The 21,109-nt window shown below is 56.4% G+C and overlaps 3 protein-coding genes across 3 annotated transcripts; 1 reads left to right on the top strand and 2 right to left on the bottom strand.

Moving 5' to 3' along the window:
• Positions 1-448: 448 nt before the first annotated feature.
• Positions 449-8,260, bottom strand: SIMC1 (SUMO interacting motifs containing 1). Its single transcript, XM_054389373.1, has 10 exons — positions 7,966-8,260; positions 5,856-6,550; positions 5,393-5,613; positions 4,734-4,803; positions 4,154-4,299; positions 3,514-3,693; positions 2,936-3,064; positions 1,833-1,989; positions 1,675-1,759; positions 449-794 (listed from the first exon to the last, which is right to left on the bottom strand). Exons 1-10 carry the CDS (start codon positions 8,258-8,260, stop codon positions 577-579), a joined length of 2,196 nt encoding a protein of 731 aa, XP_054245348.1. The 3' UTR covers positions 449-576.
• Positions 8,261-8,398: 138 nt separating this feature from the next.
• Positions 8,399-13,074, top strand: THOC3 (THO complex subunit 3). The gene is made up of 6 exons (XM_054389136.1): positions 8,399-8,581; positions 9,518-9,674; positions 11,646-11,850; positions 12,188-12,349; positions 12,441-12,541; positions 12,876-13,074. Exons 1-6 carry the CDS (start codon positions 8,399-8,401, stop codon positions 13,037-13,039), a joined length of 972 nt encoding a protein of 323 aa, XP_054245111.1. The 3' UTR covers positions 13,040-13,074.
• Positions 13,075-16,014: 2,940 nt separating this feature from the next.
• CPLX2 (complexin 2) lies at positions 16,015-17,052 on the bottom strand. The gene is made up of 3 exons (XM_054389284.1): positions 17,022-17,052; positions 16,348-16,523; positions 16,015-16,212 (listed from the first exon to the last, which is right to left on the bottom strand). The coding sequence occupies exons 1-3, from the start codon at positions 17,050-17,052 to the stop codon at positions 16,015-16,017; spliced, it is 405 nt and encodes a 134-aa protein (XP_054245259.1).
• Positions 17,053-21,109: the final 4,057 nt, after the last annotated feature.

The raw sequence follows: 21,109 nt of genomic DNA, 5'->3' as shown, positions 1-21,109 counted from the left end.
GTCATGCAGATGAGTGGTTTGTTCCACATCTGGCAGCAGGGAAGAGGCTTCCTAAAATAGAAGGAACAAACCACCTTGGGCAAAGTCAAGTGTTTGGAACACAAATGTTCCTCCCCCGAGGACTGTCCAGTGTGGCCTGGGGATCCCTGTGCTGTGAATGCTATCACTGCAGCCTACACCTGCTTTTTTCTTAAATACTATCATACTTTCCTAAACACCACACAAGTGTTTGGGCATTTTGCTTGTTGTGCAAGCTAATGCCAGAGGTTATGGCTGCTTTAGTCTGATGCCCTCCCGAAGTACTGCTGATAGCTCTGCACTTCCTTTAGGCAGGGCTGGCAACACAATGGAAGTCTCAGCACATGTGAAAATAATTTATTTTTTATCATTGTACAAAGTGCCTTGAACTGTAGGATGAGACAGGTTTGAAAGGAAACCAGGTGTTTTTTACAAAGAAATGTGTAAGTGAGTCCACATAGTGTGACACTCGAGACTGCAGCATGAGATGAGGTTTTGATAGGGTTTTACAGAGGAAACATGAAGCTCCCTGTGCTCCCCCGCTGCAGTAGTTGTTTGTCAGGTAGCAGCAACAAGGAACAACTCCTGAAAGAAGCGCAGTTTCTCTGTAATCTGCAGGGGAAAGGGCTGCTCCAGGACCTGCTGCATTCGGCTGATGAGGTTCTGGATCTTCAGCTGAAGGTCCAGTTGGCTGATGTCGTCATCAGCTTGCACCCTGGGCTTGACCTTCTGAATGATCAAATCCATCCGGTCATTGAGTGAGCTCCGTAAGTGGCCTGCAAGAGGAAATGCTGGTGGGAAGAGGCGAGTCACAGGGGCTGCTTGACCTGGTTCAAGGACAGACTGCAGCATGCCATGGTGAGGAGCAGTTGGGAACTGTGCTCATTCTCTCATGGTTATCCTTGATGCTTCTGCACAAGACTAGCCTGGTGGAAGGAGGAACTGTCCTCTTCCTGGAGCTAAGTCTGCACACGGAGAGAGCCCAAGAGATGGGGAGGGAGCATCCAGAGGGCTTGTGGCATCAATTTCTCCTCTAATAGTGGCAGACCCATCAGCTGTCCAGCTGCAATGGGCTTAACTAGGGCTTCAGGCAGAATTAGCAGGCATGTGTGATGGTGGATTCCTCTGCATTCCTCCCTGAAAACCTGAACCCTAGGCTAAAGCAGCTGAACTGGGAAGAGGCTTTTGGGAGTTCTCAGGAGCTTTTTGTGACTCTGCTGCACTCCTGGGGTCAGAAATGCTTCTCCTTTCATTACTGCTATGGGTGATGTTACATGCCTTGTCTGCTAAGCACTGTGTGTGTTTTGGCATTACCATCACTTTGCCTTCTGCTTTTCCTCCTAAGCCATCCTATTCTTCTATCCACTGTGGGTGCAGCTTAGGCAACAGTGGGTACAAAGCACTCCTTATTTACTACAGGAAGTAGGCTATTACTAGAGGCTAAACTTGGCCAGGCAACTTGAGTGCTATGCTTGATGCAACATCACTTCTTTGCTCTGACTGCTGGGAATAGCTACTGGCATGGATGGAGGCACATTATCTTTCTAAGAATCAGTGGCTGTGAGCATAGGAGTGATGAGAAGAGGGATACTTTTGCTCCTCTACTGCAGCTTTTTAATGAGGTTGTGTCTATTAAGGTCAGAACAGGCTGCTTACCCACTATTACATTTTGGTAACTCATCAGCAGCAAATTCAAGTATTCTAGCATCTCATCCCATCTTTGCCATGTTGCTGTTTCATCCTGTGAGACAGTATTTAGTTGTTACAAGAGGTTTTCTCAGGAGAAAAGGCAAAGGAGAGGTGGAACAGGATACCTGGTATGGCAGCAGCACAGAGGAGTAGCTCAGGAAGTGCAGGATCTTGGCCAGAGACAAGGGCAAGGTTGTGGGCACATCACAACTATGCTGGAACAGCTGCTCTAGCAGTTTGCAGCGCAGGAGCTGGCTCTCCATAGTATTTAAGAAAGCTTCCCTGGAAGACAAAAGGGTTTTACTCTAGGGGAGACAGCATAGGCTGACCAGAGACAACTGCTCCAGCATGTTCCTGATCTCAATCTGATGCAGGTATGGGGTATCTGCAAAGGCTGCCCAGTGGCAGAGTGGAAGAAAAACCACTAAATGTGATAAAGACCTTCATTATGCAGCTCAGCCATGGATGTGTTTGTCTTTAGGTCTGACCTGTGGCAACTCAAGGTTGGTATGGTCTGTGAAGTAAGCTTAGCTGCCTCACTTCATCCTGCCCAGCAGCCTGTGTGGGAGTTTCCCATTCCTGCTGACTTGCAGGGAGCACAGCCAAGCAAATGCAAAGTGGGGTCAGCAGCCAGCCAGATCTCTGAGATTTGTCCTGGGAGGAGTGAGTTTGGCTTGACTAGACCTGGTGTGTGCTCAGGCAGGCTCTGCTAAAAGATTGTTTGAAAAGGTTTTCTGGGATTGGCAAATGTGGGTTTGAAATGTCTGTGGGTCTGATGGTCTTGCATCTGTACTTGAGCCAGTCAGGCCCTTGTGCTTTAGCTTCAGATGCTGCACTTCTTAGAGAAGCAAAACCAAAGGATGTCAAGGCAGAGCTGCAGAAACTGCATCATATTATCTGATAAGCTACCCAGTTGCTCCTGGGAGTCAGAGATGTGTTTGCCAGTACTTGACCAGGCTGATGCAGACTGCTGCTTTTCAGACCCTCTTTACAGTTTTAAGGTCCTGCAGCTTTAACAGCTGGGGCAAGCAACTGTTCTCAGACACACCAGCTGGTGATGTTCTGTTTCCATGGGATCTGTCAGTCCAACAGCCATGTGTTTGCTGGCTGGGCCATGAATGAGCCTGCCTGCCTTACACTGTGGTACTTCATGCATCCAGACTTGGATGTACAACGGGAACAAGACTATTGTTCACACAGGTGCTGCCTTGCATGTGGTCTCTCTCACCTTTGGCTCCTCAGAGGAATATTCAATATAAACGGGAATATCACATCTGCAATCTTACAGGAGCTGCAGTTGGGAGATTTGTCCACTTCTACTGCGATGGACAACATCCGCTGGAGCAGGAGCATCACCCTGGGTTAGAGAGACAGCACCAGGAGACATTACCCCTGGCTTACAAGTAAAGCAGTGGGGATGGTGCCTAGTTCAGCCTTGTGCCTTGCAGTGTGGGACACAGAGGAACACAGCAGGCTAGATTTAGTGTGGCTTTTGAATCCGATGCTCTTGGAAGCAGAGCTAAGCCCCAGATAAGCCTTCAGGAGGTCTTGGTTGCTGTCCTGAGTGTTAGTGGAGCAGCACAAGCCAACCTGAGCTGCGGGCCAAGAGCTCCAACCTTGTGCCATCTGCGTGTGGAGGATGTTTACTGAGCCACTTTCCTACCAGGTGAGGAAGTCTTTTGCTCACCAAGTCTATGTCTACTCCAAAGGAGAACCGACAACTGCAGCCTGACTTCCCTGACCTGACAAGGAGGGACTCTAGCTTCTCCCTGACCTGGGCCTAATGATAGGACTTCTGGGTCTTACTTCTGGGTGAAGAAAGTTGGTGGAGCCACCTCTGCATGGGCAGTGCTGGTCAGCTGTGGTGCAGATGAGCTGTGTTTGGCCCTGTCTTCTGGTGAAGAGGATGTAGTTTCTTGAGGCTGCTCCTGGGGCTCGGAGAAACCAACTCCTGTAACTGCTGCAACTAACCATTCAACCACCTCCCTGGGAAAGAAACAGGAATTTTAATGGAGATGGGCCCGGTTTTGCTGCATCCTGACCTCTAGATCCACTTAAAGCTTGAGGAAAGATTCCAAGGATGAAGAATATGTCCCACCCCCTTGCACAGATTAGGTAGTAGCTCTCTTGAGCAGAAGATTTATACACTTGTCAAACAGGACTGCTTCCTTCTCAGTTCTGTCCTGGGCAATGCAAATATGAGCTCATTTCTAGGAAGAGCCTGCTAGCCTGTGGCTGGAAGTACCTTGCATGAGCTCTGGTGGTTTGCTTTTGTAAACTGCTCCTGTTCTTTATACTTGGGCCCTACACTATACGCTTCCCTGTCTCCCAGGCTTGCTTCCTGGAAAGTCTGAAAGCCTGACCTGGAGTCATGATAGGTGTTCCTGAGCCCCTGCTGCTCAGCACCTGCTTAGAGAATAGGGGAGAAGGAGGTGGTGTCCCTTACTTGACGTTGTTGAAGCATGTGTCACACGAAAGCACCTTCTTAGCAATTGACTTCTGTAGCATGCGCAGCCTCAGGTTGTGCTGGAAGTCATCCTCCAGGGTCTGCACCACGTACTGCAGGAAGAGGACCCAGCCAGGGGGCTTCTCCTGAGGGCACATGGAGATGGAATGAACATGGTGACCTGCAGGGTGAGGAGTACCATGGAATTTGGCTGTCTTGGGTATGGGCTGATGTACGACTGAGTAGCTTCAGGAGAGGCTTCCCTGGCTCAGGCAATGCGCTAGGGCTGTAGCCAGACCTGTTCTACCACTAGGGCTATACCCCAGAGAGGATCTGTCTGCTGCTTTGCCTTCTGCAGATGAGACAACCTGCTTACAGCTGTGCAGCAGGTTAGGGAGCACTGTGGATAAATGTGGGATACCCAACTAGCTCCTGCTGCCCTCAGCAGCTGCTGGGACATGAGGGGCATGTTGGACTGGCCCATTCTGCAGCACAGCATGGCCACGGAAGGCCCAATGCTTACCCTCAGGCACCCTGTACTGGATGATCCCTGCCCAAGGTGCCATGTGGTGCCAAGTACCTGGTCCTCCATGGTGTACTTCAGCAGCATCCAGTCCCATCCCACTGTGGCAGCGTTGGCTGGATGGACCCTGCAAGGACAGCACTGTCCATTTCTGCTGAACTGCCCAACTGTCTGCTTGAAGGCATGGCAGCCCCTGGTCCTTCCCCAGCCCCTCCCAGCCTCAGCTGCTCAGGGCCCTGTCCTGCCTTCTCCTCTCCAGGTTTGTTCTCTTCCTTTTTCCTCTCCTGACCACGATTATATTCTAGAAGCACCAGACTGGGGGCATACTATATGGGGAGTCACAGGACTCAAAAATACTGTTCTTCTCTGCCAGAACCCTGAGGGCAGCAGAGGAACTCCTCCAGCCTGTGTTCTCCTGTTGCAGCCCAGAGCAGGTGTGCCTACCATGTCAATCAAGAATGTAATCCGCGCTTCAGGAGCAAGGCAAATGCATCCCTCTGTCCCAGAGCGCTCTCTGGTGTCACAGGCTATCCCTAATCCACCCTCAGACAGCTTAGGCTGTTGCTTGTGCTGATAACAGGAGTCAGGGGTGGGAGCCTCATCCTGGGTTCTAGGGGAAATTGCTCCCTGTTTGGGAGTGTGGACCACAGAAGGTCACCCTTATGCTAGGCAGGCCCCCAGGAGGACCTGGGCACCATGGCAAAGGAAACACATACATTTGGATCTTCATTAGCAGCATGTAGGTGTCCTTCAGCATCTCCTTTTGGTGGGGGTTCAACAGGATCCGTCTGATCAGGTGGGAGATGATTTCTTTGGGGGGATAGTGTTGGCAGGAGACGAAGTCATTCAGGAAATGCAAGGTGCCTTCCAGGAAGTTCTCCTCCATAGTGGTACGCACCATGTTCAGCTTCCCACTGGGAATGAGTTCAGTCTTCTGCTGCATACAAGACAAGGCAATGGGTGAAAGCTGGCTCCCCCTGACACAGAGGAACCCAGTTCTGATGTAGGGCTCACTATGAAGAGAACCACAATAACCAGATCCCAACTGCCTGGAAAAGCTTCCCCCAAAAGGGGGAGGCAAAGCCAGGGGATGCCCCATCTCCATCCTCTACTGCTGGGGCTGCTCTGAGCAGGCTCTGGCTGGGCTTTGCAGCAGCAGCTGCTCTAAACCCTGTTTACCTGATGCGTTTCTCTGTTGGGTGCCACACCTTGCAGGAAGAGGTGCTGGACGCCGCTACTCCTGAAATACTGCAGTTTGTTGAGCCAGGCCTTGCTGTCAGCCTTGGTCCTGGTTGGGGTCACTTGCTGGATTACTTCGTGTGGGGGTAAGTCACCTGCTTCCTGAAAAGGCCCTTGGGCTGTTGTGGGGATGGCTGGGGCAGGGCTTAGCTTCAGAGGGAGCTCACTTTGTTGGCATGGGTGGGGACTGTCTTTATCTGACCCACTGGCTCTGTCACTGCTACTGCTGTCCAGACTGGAGGGGGATGGGGACAGCAGGTCTGAGCCCAGCGGCATGCTGGCCAGAGAGCCCAAGTCACTGTTAAGAGTGGTAGTGCTGCAGTTCTCTTCTGGGCTGCAGGAGGAGCCACGGTAGCTGGAGGTGGAAGAGGAGCAGCTCTCTGCCCTGTCGATGGTGGCACTGGGTTCTGCAGGGTATGACCGTGCCACTGCCTCCATTTCCTGCACTGGGGTGGAGCAGAACTGGGGATGGGACATGTGTGCTGTTGGGGTAACAGGTGCCTGCCTGGGGTCCTGTTGGGGAGGGCTGCATGTATCCTCTGTCAAGTCGATGATGGTGAATCTGCTCCCTGGCACTGTGCTTGTGTCCTCGTAGGTCAGATCAATGATCTCCTGTGGGGACAAAGGGACCAGCACTGTCAGCAATTATGCCATCTGGGTGCCTTGGTCTTCCCTGGCAAGGGAGCTTTGCTATGGCAAATTGTTGCCCCAGCCCACAAGGAAAAAGGGGCTTATTGGCAAAAGCCCAGGAAGAGAAACCATGGGCATAGACCTCCCTTCCTGGCCAAGGGGATATGGCAGCTTGCAAGGTAGCAGACCCAAGCTCTGGTGTCAGTCTGTCCTGACAACAGAGCTGAGCCTGACTGGGGCTTTTGCCCACTCCCTCCAGGGCTCCTTATGGCAAACAAATGTCCTCTGCTCCAAACTCCTTGTCTTGGCCCAGATTGGGCCTGTCTGATCAGCTCCCTTTTGGAATGAGAGAATGCCAGGATCAAGGAATGCCTGATGGGGTGCCCAGGGAGGTCAAGCAGAGTGCAGTGAGTGCTCTTGCCCTAGGGGCCTCTGCCCAGCACTGGCAGGAGCAGAATAGGATCCAAACCTTGATACCCATCCTGCAGCTTGACCTCGTGAGCTGGACATAAGCATCAGGGAACAGAGGCACTTTCACATCCATGGTGTCATGAAGTCCAGGAGCCCTGAGAACCTGGAGACTCCTATCCAGGACTTGGTGGGTGAAGCAGCACCCAAAGCTCCAACAAGGTGCCTGTCTGAAGGACAGCAGGAGCAGGCTGGGGAAGGCAGTTGCGTGCACACCCCCAGGAAGCAGGACACGGCACTGATCAGGATCTCCACGTGCCTGGGAGGGGTCAGAGCCCTTGGAAAACCTGCCCCCTCAGTGTCTCAAATCTGGAATACATTTTGTGGACAATTTATTTTTATCCCAGGACTGCCACTTGCTGCCTTTTCTAAGGAGCTGCAAGCAACCTGGGGAGGTGGCAGATCCCAGCAGGTGTTGTGCGCTCGGGGGAGACAGTAGAGCTGAAGCCTGCCCTGCTTCCAGATGTCCCTGCTGCCCTGGACTCCACAGACAGTTTGAAATCTGCATCAGAACTGGAGCCAGTGCCTGGTGCAGGGAATGAACAGACTACTCCCCCCTGGCCTGGACAAACCATCCCTAGTGGCCTGCTGCCCTGAACAGCTGCTGCCCCAGACCACTGCTGCCCTGCCCAGAGGGTGGCTGCCCTGCCCCTCACCTTGGCCACCCTGTCATGACCTGGGATTGGACCCCCACCGGGGAGCTCCAACCCTGCCTCGAGGTGCAGCTGAGGGGTCCAAGCCATTCGGTGGCTGGTGACCGAGGTCTTCCTGGGGGTACAAGGCCACGGGGGTGGGCCACGCTTGGGGACCAGGCCTCTGCTCCTGGCGAGAGTGTCCGAAAGTACCCAAGGACCTTTTGGGGGAAGCTGGTGTGCCTTTGGGGGATGCGGCTAGGGCCAGGGTTATCCTGTGAGGGACGGGACCTAGGGCAGTGGGCTTCCCGGGAACACACGAGTGGGATCCGTCGCCCCGGGGACGCACGCTATAGCCCTCCATGCTTTCTGTCCCCGAGCGGCTCCCGTTCCTGCCTGCGACGGAAGCGCCGCCATCTTTGTAAGGGGCAGGCGGTGCCGCTCCCGGTGGGTGGTTTCTCCGTCTCGCCCCGGAGGCCGCCGACTCACCGCGGGGGGAGGCAGCGGGCGCCGTGGCGGCGTCTGGCGGCGGCGGCAGCGACGCTGGAGCGGGGATGGTGGCGAGTGGCTGCTTTCGGAGTCCGAGATGCTGATGAGGACAACGTTGTCAGCCATCTTGGCGCCGGGCGGTGGCCCCACCCCGCACGGGCAGGCACTGGCAGCTTTTGGGCCGGGCCTGGGGCGGAAGCTGCGTCAGTTAACGGCGGCGGGGAGGGGCGGTGGTAACAGCGGTTGCGGCGCGGCCCCGCCGCTATGGCGCTGTCCCCTTATGTGCAGGCCATGCAAGAGCTGTTCCGCGCCAACACCCGGAGCCGAGAGTTCCCGGCGCACGGCGCCAAGGTGCACTCGGTGGCCTGGAGCTGTTGCGGCCGCCGCCTCGCCTCCGGCTCCTTCGACAAGACCGCCAGCGTCTTCCTGCTCGAGAAGGACCGGCTGGTGAGCAAATCTGGCGGTTCGGTGTCAGGCACCGGGGAAGGGCTGGAACCGCCGCTACGGCTGGTTTTGGGGCATCCCAGGAGCCCATAGGCTGGGACTGATGATGCAGGCTGGTACCGGGGACTCCTTCGGGGCTGGTTCCTCGGGCTGGGGGCTCGAACCGGGAATGGGCCCCAGTGGGTACAAGGACTGGAAGTGGGGAGACTAGATCTGTACCGGGAGGGGAAGCGTCACTGAGGACCCCGCAGACCGGTGCCGGAGTCAGGGAGCCGGGACTGGAGTTGGTGCCTCCATCCTGGCCGTCTTAGGTAGAGAACGTGATGAAATGGCGGTGGGGCTCTTGGCTGAACTCCTGCCCCATCCAGTAACCGGCGGTGGAGGCGGGTAGAGATGCATTCATTCTTCTCGTTAGTGGCTGTCATGGAATCATACAACGGTTTGGGTCGAAAGGGACCTTAAAGATCACATAGTTCCAACCTCACTGCCACGGGCAGAGACACTTCTGCTGGACCAAACTGCCTAAAAGCTCCATCCATCCTGGCCTTGAACGTTACCAGGGATGATGCATGCATAACTTCCTTGGGTAACCTGTTCTAGTGTTTCACCGTCCTTACAGTAAAGAATTTATTTCTAATATTTAATCTAAATCTACCCTCTTTCAATTTAAAACTGATAAATTCTTGTCCTGTCACTACATTCCCTCTAGTGACAGGACAAAGGTGGGGAGTGCTTCCCAATCTTTCCTGTGGACGCCCTTTATGTACTGGAAGGCCACTGTAAGATTTCCCTAGACTATTCTTTCCTTCAGGCTCAACAACCCCAGTGCTCTTGGCCTGTCTTCATAGGAGAGGTGCTCCAGCCCCCAGATCAGCTCTGTAGCCCTCCACAACTGTTTGATCAGGTCCATGTCTTTCTTATGCTGTCCTCCCTCTCCAGGTGAAGGAGAACAACTACCGAGGCCATGGGGATAGTGTGGATCAGCTCTGCTGGCACCCCAGCAATCCTGACCTCTTTGTCACGGCATCTGGGGACAAAACCATCCGTATCTGGGACGTCCGTACCACCAAATGCATCGCCACTGTCAACACCAAAGGTGAGTCCTTTCCTTCCTTAGGTCTCAGCAGGACCTCAGCTGCATGGGACTTGTCTGCAGTGGCACAGTGCTTTAGGACTATGCAACTGGAGAATCTTTGCTGACTGCATTTATCTGTACTCATCTCTAAGGAGCAGCAATGAACACGAGAGCTGATTACTGTGGCACAAGGACTAAAGAAACTACTGAAATATGATGCTGGCAGCAGAAGTGTCCTCAGTGTATGCAGCACAAAAAAGGCGTGAACCTGTTGAAGTGGGTCTGGAGGAGGGCCACAAAAATCATCAGATGTCTGGGACACCTCTGCTATGAAGAAAGACTGAGAGAGTTGAGATTGTTCAGCCCAGAGATGAGAAGGCTCTGGGGAGACGTTATGGCTTCTCAGTACTTAAAGGGGTCTATAAGAAAGATGGGCATAATCTTTTTAGCAGGGCCTGTTGCTACAGGATAGGAGCTGATGGTTTTAAACTAAAAGAGGGGAGTTTTAGACTAGATACAAGGAAAACATTTTTCACAATGAAGTTGGTGGAACACAGGTTGCCCAGAGAGGTTGTGGATGCCCCCTCCTTGGAAATATTTAAGGTCAGGGTGGAGGGGACTTTGAACAACCTAACTGAATTGAAGATGATGTCCCTGTTCACTGCAAGAGGGTTGGACTAAATGATGTCATCTGGCTTTTAATGTTCCTTCTAACCCAAACCATTCTGTTTCTTTGACACTTGTGTCTGGAGTCTGTGGGCAGCAAGGCTGGAGGTTAAGGTGAGGCATCTTTGTAGAGAGCCATGGTGGAAGTAAAAGTTTGTGTGGATTCAGAACGTGATTATTTAAATTCATATGTTGGTTAACCCAGCTACCAGCTCTGCCCTTAGAAATCTCCAAATTGGAGTTGTTTGGACTGGAAATGAGATTGTAAGATGGCATAACTGCAACCTGCCTTCTAGAATCAGAATTGTTTTATTTGAAAAGACCTCTAACATCATGGAGTCTAACTGTCGACCTAATTTCACTGTGGCCATTAAACCATGTCCTGAAGTGCCATGTCTACATGGTTTTTCAGCACCTCTGGGGTTGGAGACTCCACCACCTCCCTGGGCAGCCTGTTCCAGTGCCTGACCACTCTTTCCAGACCTATTCTCCAGACCCTTTCCCAGCTTCATTGCCCATGGACATGCTCCAGCACTTCAATGTCCTTTTTGTAGCGAGTGGCCCCAAACTGAACACAGTACCTGAGGTGTGGCCTCACCAGTGCTGAGTAAAGGGGCACGATCACTTCCCTACTCCTGCTGGCCACACTGTTCCTGATACAGGCCAAGATGCTCTTTGTCTTTTTGGCCACCTGGGCACACTGCTGGCTCATGTTCAGCTGGCTGTCAACCAGCACCCCCAGTTCCTTTTCTCTCAGGCAGTTTCCATCCACTCTACTGCAACCTTGTAGAGTTGCATGGAGTTGTTGTGACCCAGGTGCAGGACCTGGCACATCAGGGTTAAACCTCATACAGTTGGCCTCGACCCATTGATACAGCCTTTCCAGTTCCCTTTGCAGAACCTTCCTGTCTGGGAGCAGATCAACACCCCTACCCAATTTGGAGTCATCTGCAAACTTACTGAGCGTGCACTCGGTTCCTCTTGGTTTCTGCTTTTTTAGGTCTCAAAGATCACTAGATTCAGAGGATCTTTGAGCTGACCTTGCTTAGTAGCTGTCGTTGAAATGGGAAGGGCAGCAATGTAATTGTGTTGGCTTGAATCTAGTTCTGTTAAGTTTGATTTTCAATAGCTGTACACACTTGCTGGACAGCTGGTGTATATGGTTTATGTGTCAGACTGCAGACCTGTCTGTCTTTCCCATTTGGGAGTGATTTTGAGTTAGTGAAGCAGACTGTGCCCTAGGATCAGGAATGAAAGCTGCCTGTCTGCTTAATTCCTTGGTTACTGTGTATCGTTGGGTGGAAGTGAGACCTACTGTCCTTCCAGGAGAGAACATCAACATCTGTTGGAGCCCTGATGGACAGACCATTGCAGTGGGGAACAAGGATGATGTAGTCACCTTCATTGATGCCAAGACTCATCGTTCCAAAGCTGAGGAACAGTTCAAGTTTGAGGTGAATGAGATCTCCTGGAACAATGATAACAACATGTTCTTCCTCACCAACGGGAATGGCTGCATTAACATCCTCAGGTAGGTGCCTCTGGCAGCTGGTGGGCAGGGTAGCTGGGCTGGCTGCAGCAGACATCAGTCTGCAAGCCCCTCTGCTGCTTTTGGGGAGCCAGAGTCTCACACCCCAGTGATTCCCAGCCCTCTGGTAGGAATGAACTTTTCTGGAGCTGAGGTTACCCCAGTTCTGGGCTGGGCTCCCTGAGAGTGACCTTGATGCTTTGCATCATTTGCTCAGCAGTCAAGGTTTCCAAGAGCATGGCCCTGCAGGAGTTTGGTTGGTTATAGACCCAGTCCCAACTGCTCTGCTTGTAAATAAACTTCTCTCACTGCTCCCTGCCCTGTCTGTTCATCTCCATAGCTACCCAGAACTGAAACCTATTCAGTCCATCAATGCCCATCCTTCAAACTGCATCTGCATCAAGTTTGATCCCATGGGGAAGTACTTTGCCACAGGCAGTGCTGATGCGTTAGTCAGCCTCTGGGACGTGGATGAACTGGTGTGTGTGAGGTGCTTCTCAAGGTAGGTACTGCTGTCCCAAAGTTGTTTGTGTCCCCTCTCTGTTGGAATGTGCAGGAGGTGACTCACTGTCTGCTTTGCTCTGTTGCTGCAGGCTTGACTGGCCTGTGCGAACGCTGAGCTTTAGCCATGATGGGAAGATGCTGGCATCAGCATCAGAAGATCACTTCATTGACATTGCAGAAGTGGAGACAGGTAATGGTTCTGCTTTTGGGGAACAGCAAGGGGAGAGTTGGATGGAGAAGTGCTGGTGGAGCAGGGGAGGGGACTGGGACAATCAGTCTGCTAAGGAAGAGCCTGGCTGTGCAGAGCAGAGCACCGTGAGGGGGAGCCTCTGCTCTGTGTGTGGCAGATGATTGTGTCACGTCTGAGCCTTGTCACCAGGTGACTAAAAGGTGCTGAAGCAGCATTTGTTCCTCCTCTGCCCTGCATGGGAGAGAAGAAGCAGGTGTTTGGCTCTGCTCTGTGCCTCAGGGCAGCGTGCAATATGGGGCTGGAGGCTATTTGATGTGACTCCTTTTCTATGCAGGAGAGAAGCTCTGGGAGGTGCAGTGCGAGTCCCCCACCTTCACTGTGGCCTGGCATCCGAAGAGGCCCCTGCTGGCCTTCGCTTGTGATGACAAAGATGGCAAATACGACAGCAGTCGGGAGGCAGGCACCGTCAAGCTCTTCGGCCTACCCAATGACTCCTAATGGAACCACACCAGGGGAGGCAATGTCTGCCTGCTCTCTGGGATGGAGGGTGCTTAGTTGCTGTAGTCAGGGCAAGGAGGTGGCTCCTCTCCTTGCCTGCTGGGCCGTGCTGTGGCCTTTGTCTCCGTTCTGCGTGCCACTCTCGGGAGCATTTGTGAAAAAGCAGCTTCTGTGCTGGGCAGGATGGGGGGGGGATGCTGGTATGGCCCCCCCTCATTGTCTGAGGGCTGCCGCTACCTCTCTAGTGTGTGTGGGGTTGTTCCAAAGGCGAGTGGCCAAAGAAAGTCACTAAAGGAGCCTCCTGTGAGAGGAGCTCTGCTCTGGCCAGGCTCTTCAGCAGTGACAAGAAACCTGACTGTCCTCTTGTTCCCAGCAGCCTGGTGACAAGGGCAGCCCTGGGAGAACAGCCATCCCTTCCCCTCCCGGATGTCTCATGGCCCCTCCCCTCACTGGCACTGCATGGGCAAGGTAGAGGGATGGGGGTTGGATGTTTCCTCAGATGGGGTTTTGGGGGTTTGTACGTGTGGTGTTTTTTTCTAATTTTGATAAATCTTCTTCCATAAAAAAGGTGCCTGTGGCTGCGGGCGGGCAAGGGGGAAGTTGCTGAGCCTACTGTCCTGCGAGCTCCTCTCCCTTCCCCTCAGCCCTGGCAAGGCCCTGTGGCCAAGAGGTCTGTCGAGTAAGTGTCCCCCATTGTCCCGAGCCTATGTCCCATGTTCTTCGCTGTTACCCCACCAGGGGGCGCTGCGCCCTCACGGTGGGATCAGTGACACCAGGGACATGCATGGTGGACGGCGACAGCCGCAGCGTCCCCGTCCCAGTCCACTAACCCTGCTCCCATCTGGCAGCACCCAGCGTGGACGGAGCAGGGCCACGGCCCCAGCTGAACACGCAGCTTATCACCTGCCATGGCTGCCAGCCCTGGGCAGAGCCCTTCACTGAAGCCCTGCCAGAGTGATGAGTAGCAATCCCCAGGTCCTACTCCCCATTAGAGCTGTGTGGTTTTCCTCCCACCTGTGCTGGGAGACAGTCACCACAGAGGAGGTGCTTGTGCAGCCTGCCTGCAATGGAGACCTTGCCTGCAAGATCTCAATCATTTCCTACCCTAATATTTTCCACTGACAGAAGCTTTTCCAGGTGACTGCTCTGCTGATGCCACCTAGGTAACAGCTGAGCTTTTTGCTGGTAAATGATGGCAAATGAATCAAAGCTGAGGCTGGTTCTGGATGGAGGCATCCAGGGCTGTGCTAAGCTTGGACTGCCAGAAGCCTTGCATTGCTGGGGGGCACAAGGTGCCCAATTGCCCAAGGCTCGCCTATAGCCTCATTCCCCTGCTCTTGGGGGGCAGAAAGCTGTGACCCACCAGAAACAGCCCTTGTACCCCAGGGTTACCACCAGCCGTTCTATGAGGGGTGTCCTAGAGTCGGGGATGAGGGACAGAGTCCCCTCTACCATGGGTCTGTGGGACAAGGGCTCACTAGCACCCATCTCTTTTATCTTGTTCCCAACCACAGAGAAGGTGCCTGGAGGGTGGAATCGGGGTGTGGAGAAGCTGCTGGACTGAGCAGGTCTCTAGGAGCTGCATGTGTCTTCTGTCACCTGTGATCTGGCTTGGTGCTGCCCAGGGTGGGCCCTGTGGCTTCCTGTGGCTTGATGAGCTGCCAGGTCTCACCCCTTAGGGAGATAGAGGGGTAAGGGAGCTAGCACAGGGTACCAGAAAAGCAATGCTTGAGAAGAGGCTGGAGCAATGTACAAATCCCTTTATTTTATTAGTTTGTCAAAGACTAGTTCGAGCAGGATGGTCACAGCATGTCTGCGGGGCCCTGAGCCACCTGCTGCCTCCCGGGAGAACAGCAGGGGGCTATGGCGGGGGAAGCACGGGGACGGGGGAACAAGGGACGGGCCAGGGTGAGGGCGTACCCCTGCACCTCCCCGTTGGGTGCAAGCAGCAGCTCCTGGGACATGGCTGGGGCACTTGCCCAGGGATCCCTTCCCAGGCCCAGGGGACCCGTGTGTCCAGCATCAGCTGGGGGGGTGGCTGGGCACTCGCAGCCTGGCAGCCCTCAGCCCCGTGCTGGCTTTATTGCAGGGGGCAGAGCAGGGGCCCCAGCAGCGTGACTGGGCGCCTCAGCTCAGTGCTGCTGGTGGCCCCAAGGGACAGTGTGGACGCGGGGGTCGGCGTGTGAGCAGCGGACACGAGGACGCATGGAGCGATGGGGCGCACCCTGGCACGGAGACACTAATGCGAGAAGGAGGGCCAGCAGGGACGAGACACGGACGAGCGAGCGGTGGGGACGGGGCAGGGGAGACGAGGCAGGGGGGTCCCTGCCCCGCGCGTGCCTTTGTACACGGTCGGCGGAGCGCGATGCCTGCTCCTCCCGGTGCTGAAGTATTGCAGTCTAACTGATATGGCTTTAACTATGGGGCCAGAGATGCGGGGAGGGGGGGTCCCCTCCAACCTCCCGATGCTAGGGCACACCGGGCAGCCCCGGGGGACCCCCGTGCCCGGGGACCGGGGATGGGGGGGAGCTGTGGGCAGGGCGCCTGGCTTTGTGCTTCGGGCTTGGCCCAGGGCAGAATGGGGCAGGGGGATGGCAGTGCTGGGGACGAGGGCAGGCGAGTGGAGGCCTGCCAGGGTCCCCTGGGAGGACAAAAGGGGCAAGGCAGGGGGCACGGGGAGCCACCCCGGGGAGGCTGGTAGGGCCTGGGGTGCCCCCAGCCTGCCACGAGGTTACATCAGTGCATTTGGTCCCGGTTCGCCCTCTCCAGCCAGGGCTGCTCCCCTTTGGCACAACGTGGTGGGGGGGCCCTGCCTGGACGGGACGGGGCGGGTTTTTGGTCTGGTCGGGGGAAAGGGCAAGAGGGGCTGGGGAGGGGCTGTGGTGACCCTCCCCGGGGCCAAGGGAACTGATGAAAGGGTCAGAGGGGAGAGGGCGCCCGTGCCCCAGCACCCCATGGCAGGGTTGGCGGTGCTGTTACTTCTTGAACATATCCTGCAGTGGGCCAGGCAGGTACTTCAGGACGGTGTCCAGGATGCTCTCCTCCTCCTCCTCCTCCTCATCTCCGCAGCCTGCCGGAATTGCCTTCTTGGGGCGCGTCAGGCTGCCCTCACATGGCTGCTCCAGCGCTGCTTTCTCCTCCGCCTCCTTCTCCTCCTTCTTCTTCAGCCCATACTGTGAAGATACAGACACTCAGCAGGGCAGGCAGTGGGATCTGACGCACTGTGCCCTACGCCGTCACCACTGCCTTGGCTCACCCTCATTCCTGTCCGTGTCAGTTTCCCACATGCAGGGGAAGCGTGTGCTCACCTTGTCGCGGATCTGCTGCCGGACTTTCTCCCGCTCAGCTTCCATGCGGGCGTGCTTGGCTTTCCGCTCCTCCTCCTGCTGGCGGAGGGCCTCCTGCCTCTCCTCCTCTTTCTTCTGTGCGTCGGGGTCCTTCTCCTCCTCGCCCCCCAGCATCTTCCCCATGTCCTTGGTGGCCCCTGCACAGCACAAGACCACTGGCTGGTCCCCAAGAATGCTGCAGCATGGTGCTAGCTGACGAAGCCCCCGCAGAAGCAGGGAGAGCACGGAGCCCCCCAGCAAAGACAACCAGGCACTGGGACATCCTCAGTGTCACCCATGGCAGAGTCGGTTGCAGATGGCCTCTGGAGGCTGTGGGATAGGGAGTACCGTGGGCTGGTTGTGCTGCCCTAGTTTGGTGTCAGCTGGGGGAGATGCCGGCAGCTCCTTTGGAGCTGGCACCCAGGGGATCCAAATGGGGAATTCCACTTAGTGGCGGGAGAGCCAGGATTCCCCAGCCAGGCGCTGCTGCTGGTGGGAACAGGAAGCCCCAGAGGGCTCTGGCAGCAGCTCCCCACTGTCAGTGATTCTCCCTGTGGCTCTGTCACCCCACCATGCCCCTGCCATTGCACTCCTCAGGATGCTGGGCCAGCATTGCTGCTGAAGAGGGGACTCTGGGGATAAAAGCACCCACTCACCGCCCAGCGCTTGCTTCATGACGAAGTCCATGGTGCCAGTGTGTGTGTGTGGCTAGGCCAGTGCCCAGCACTCATGCACTGTTGTCTGGGCTCGCTGATCAGGGCCACCTGTACGGGCAGAGAGGGACACAGTCAGGGTCCCCACAGCCCAGGCATGAGGTATCCACGCAGTCCATGGAGCTGCCATTCACACCCTCTTGCATCTCCATTCCCAGATGCCCAGATGTCTTCCAGGATGGGCAAAGAGAGCTTCTAGGGGTCCACTGGAAGTGCGTGGGCAAATCTGCCTGATGACAGCACCTGTTCCCCGCAGCTCCTTTCCCAGCATCTCGCTAACCTGTGGAGGGATCCCAGAGGGACTTTCCATCCCAGCACTGCCCTCGGTGGGGCAGCAGCAGCCCCGACGTGCCGCCTGGGGGCTGGAGGGATGGGAACCCATCACGGACTGTGTGCTCCTGCTTTGGAGAGGAGGGGACAGACCCTACCTGGGAATGCCAGGGCGGCACAGCCGGCCATGGGGCATTGCATGTGCGTGTGTCTGGCGCAGTGCATGTGCTCTGCAGAGGGATGGAGCAGTGGCTCTTGGCAGGTTGTGACAGTGTTTAAGGGTTGTAGGCAGCAGCGTGTGACTGTGTATGTGATCCCTGTGGGTGCTGGGGAAGGGTGACAGTGTGCAGGACAGAGTGAGTGTGTGTGTGTGTGCACCAGGTGTGTGGCCGGCTGCTTGTGTGTCCTGTGCATGTGTGAGCTGTGTGTGCAAGCTGTGCTTGGTCAGGGGTGTTAGTGGGTGGCTGCTGGCTGTGTTTGCATGGCAGGGGGTGCTGCATGGACGCCTGTGTGTATAAGTTTGCGGGGCTGCGAGCTGCATATGCCTGCAGGCTGTGCAGGGCTGCAGCCTATTTGCGAGCTTTGAGTGCTTTGCAAGCTCTGCGGATGCATGTGCAAGGGCTTGGGGTGGGGTGTGTGTAGGGGTTTGCAGCTGTGTTTGTATGTGCTGTGTATGTTTGTGTGTGCTGGGTGTGTTTGTGTGTGTCTATGTTTGTGCTGTGTATGTTTGTGCTGGGTGTGTTTTTGTGTGCTGGGTGTATGTGTGTGCTGTATATGTGTGTGCTGGGGCTGTGTGTGTGCTATTTGTGTGTGTGCTGTGTGTGTTTGTGTGCGTTTGTGTGTGCTGGGTCTGTGTGTGTCGGGTGTTTGTGTGTGTTGTGTATGCCCCTGCGTGCTGGATGTTTGTGTGTGTACTGGGTGTGTTTGTGTGTGTTGGGTGTTTGTGTGTGTTGTGTATGCCTGCATGTGCTGGGTGTTTGTGTGTGCTCTGTGTGTGTGCTGCATGTGTCTGTGTGCTGTGTATGTTTGTATACTGTGTGTGTGGGTGCAGGCTGTGTTAGTGTGGGGGAGCTGTGTGTGCAAGGCTGTGGGTTTGCAGACTGTAGGGGTTGGGGTGCGCACACAAATTTGCAGACTGTGCTCTGTGTGTGTGCGTGTGGGGGTGTTACAGGCTGTTTGCATGCTCTGTGTGTGTGTGTGGGGATTGCAGGAGGGAGGTGTGTGTGGGGGTGTGTGACAGGTGTGTGCCCGTGCACACTGTATGTCCTGTGTATGTCAGGGGGTTGCAGGCTGTGCTCACAGCCTGCCTGTGAAGGTTGCAGTGTGTCTGTGTGTGCACACACAGTGGGTGCCGCAGCCTCGTGGGTCCCCTCACCCTGGTTCCCCAGGACCCCACTGGGCTGCCGCGGGGCTCCATGAACCAGGACCTGGGGAAGTTTGTTGCTCTCAGGCCCAGGGAACCCCGCGGCATCAGGGTGGGGGGATCTTCCAGGCAGTACTATGCTGAGCCGCAGAGCCGACGGAGAGCTTAGGGAACACTGGGGACGTGGGGACACCGGGAGGTGCCGGGACACCGGTTCCGCATGGTGGGTGCAGGGGACAGCGGGGAATACTGGGACATGGGGAGGGTACCAGAGTACCTGGGTGGCGGGGGTGTGTGTGTGTGACACGGGGGTACATGGGGGAAAACACGGCGTGCAGAGACATACCGACGCGGTGGGGAGCGGGGCGGGGGGGGTGCGGGCACAGTTGACGGGGGGCGAGCACCGAGAGGTGCCAGGACACCGGGGCCGCACAGGCTGCAGCAACGCAGGGGACACGGGGGAGCGCCGGGAGGGCGGGGGACAGCGGGGACATGGGACGTAGGGGACACTCGGCATGCTGGGGACACCGAGACCGCAACGAGGTGAGGAGCCCGGGGGACACACCGCGGCGGTGGGGGGACACGCAGGCACAGGGAGGAGGACTCGGAGGGGGACCCGGATCGGGGGACACGCACCGGGGGCACAGGGGACACCGGGGACACGGGGGGAGGACGCGGGGGGGGGGGGACTCGCAAGGGCAGGAGAAGGGAGGGAACCGAGGTGGGGGGTGGGCGCGAAGGGGACGCGGTGCCGCGGGGACCCGTCACCCCCCTGCCCAGTGGATGCGGCGTGGGGCCCCGCCCGCTGCCCGGGGCCGCCCGGTGCCGCAGCGGCGGCGCTGTCCCTTCAGCACCGGCGCGGCGCGGCACTCACCGGCTCCGCCGCCGCTCTCCGCTGTCGCCGCTCCGCCCTCCCTCCCCGCCTCGCCCCGCCCCGCCGCGGCCCAGCCCCCTCCCGCCCCCGGCGGCACGCGTGGGCCCGCCCGGGGCGACAGCCCCCGCCCCGACACCTCACAGCCTCCTCTCCCCCGCACCGGGGGGATGCGGGACACACAGTCTAACCCCTCTCGAGAAACGCCGCACGACCCCCAGGAAAACGTCCCGGTACCCGGGAGGGAGCGGCCCGCTCCCAAGGATGCGGACGGGGCTCTTCTAGACCCCTCCTCGCACTCTCGCAGTGGCGGGATGGGGAGGGGAGCGCGTCCTGTGTGGGGTCAGTGAATCGCCTTCGTGGCAATTAATGGGTAAAGTGAGGCATTAATCAGACGGAGCCGCAGGGGAGCTGTGCCCCCGGGATCACACAACCCCATACCTGGCACCCCAAGCCGCAGCACCCGGTTCCCCTCCGCAGCGGTGTGAGGTGGCTGCGGGAGTTCAATTCAAGTTCCTGATCAATCACCTCGCCCCCAGTGCCATCAGAGACTTCAGCTTTGGATGTTTTTGTTGCTGCCCACCCCGGGGGAATCCCCGGGTGGAGGGTGATCAGGCAGGACCTGTGTGATAGCATCGAGGCCATGACACCCACAGAGCACTGAGCCTGCTTCAGCGAGGGGGTGCTTGGGCTGGAAATGGAGGGCATCACCCTGCCCGGCCTGCCCTGCATTTGTCTGAAGCGAGATGGGCTCTAGCAGCCCTTCCTGTCCCCCCTCAGTTGTGGGACAAAGCTTCTATGGGTTTTCCATCCTCATCCCAGTGCATGGAAAGGTGTTGGGACAGGTGTGTGCCCCAATGCCAGCCCTGGCGCCCTGCAGAGGGGCAGCCGCTGCCTTCTAATTAGTCCATCCCTTTGCAAATCAGATTAGCACTGCTCTGAGCCAGGCTTGGGGATAGCTGATGTTTAATGGTGAGGCGCGGGAGGAGCAGCCTTATGGGGAATTTTGCTGCTGTGGCTCAGAGAAGTGCTGGAGAGGGCCTGGGTGAGGAGTTGTTTCAGAGACCCTCCATCTGTGCGTGTGGGAGACTGTTGGGACCTGAGACAGGCTGCAGCTGCCTCCACACAGCCAGTGGTGAGGACTGTGGAGATGCTGCTGGTGCTGCTGGGCACTGCCAGGGCTGCTGCGGGAAGGACAGGGGTGATGTGGGATGTGGGGAAGCAGCAGGAAGCCATCCCACAGCCAAGGTGTGTGTGGGGGAGAAACTGAAGCCAGCAAGCAAGTGCCAGCCCAGCTTCTCCACAGGGATGCAACACCAGCAGACCCATGTGTGTGCCACCACTGTTGGCTGCTGCCACGGATAGGTCCCAGCATGGGAACAGCACATCAAGGATGTGGCCCTCTTGTTCATCGCCTCCTGCTGCTCCCCAAATAACCCCTTGCTGCACCTTGTCTCAGACAGCCCCGAGCCCTCAGCCTCTTGCCACCGTGTGTCATCGACCAACAACTCTTTTTTCCACCTCTGC

Source organism: Indicator indicator, chromosome 18 (assembly GCF_027791375.1).
Source record: "Indicator indicator isolate 239-I01 chromosome 18, UM_Iind_1.1, whole genome shotgun sequence".
NCBI classification, from domain to species: Eukaryota; Metazoa; Chordata; class Aves; order Piciformes; family Indicatoridae; genus Indicator; species Indicator indicator.
The sequence above is the reverse complement of the archived record's forward strand: the minus strand, read 5'-3'. Positions and strand labels throughout refer to the sequence as shown.

Coding starts and splice junctions, on each gene's coding strand:
- SIMC1 (XM_054389373.1), bottom strand. CDS start 8,260: ATGGCTGACAACGTTGTCCTCATCAGCATCTCGGACTCCGAAAGCAGC. Junction 5,614..5,855: donor CCAACAGAGAAACGCATCAG/GTAAACAGGGTT, acceptor TCTTGTATGCAG/CAGAAGACTGAACTCATTCC. Junction 1,990..2,935: donor ATTCCTCTGAGGAGCCAAAG/GTGAGAGAGACC, acceptor TTTGTCTTCCAG/GGAAGCTTTCTTAAATACTA.
- THOC3 (XM_054389136.1), top strand. CDS start 8,399: ATGGCGCTGTCCCCTTATGTGCAGGCCATGCAAGAGCTGTTCCGCGCC. Junction 8,582..9,517: donor TGCTCGAGAAGGACCGGCTG/GTGAGCAAATCT, acceptor CTCCCTCTCCAG/GTGAAGGAGAACAACTACCG. Junction 11,851..12,187: donor GGCTGCATTAACATCCTCAG/GTAGGTGCCTCT, acceptor TCATCTCCATAG/CTACCCAGAACTGAAACCTA.
- CPLX2 (XM_054389284.1), bottom strand. CDS start 17,052: ATGGACTTCGTCATGAAGCAAGCGCTGGGCG. Junction 16,524..17,021: donor CATGAAGCAAGCGCTGGGCG/GTGAGTGGGTGC, acceptor TGTGCTGTGCAG/GGGCCACCAAGGACATGGGG. Junction 16,213..16,347: donor GGCAGCAGATCCGCGACAAG/GTGAGCACACGC, acceptor GTATCTTCACAG/TATGGGCTGAAGAAGAAGGA.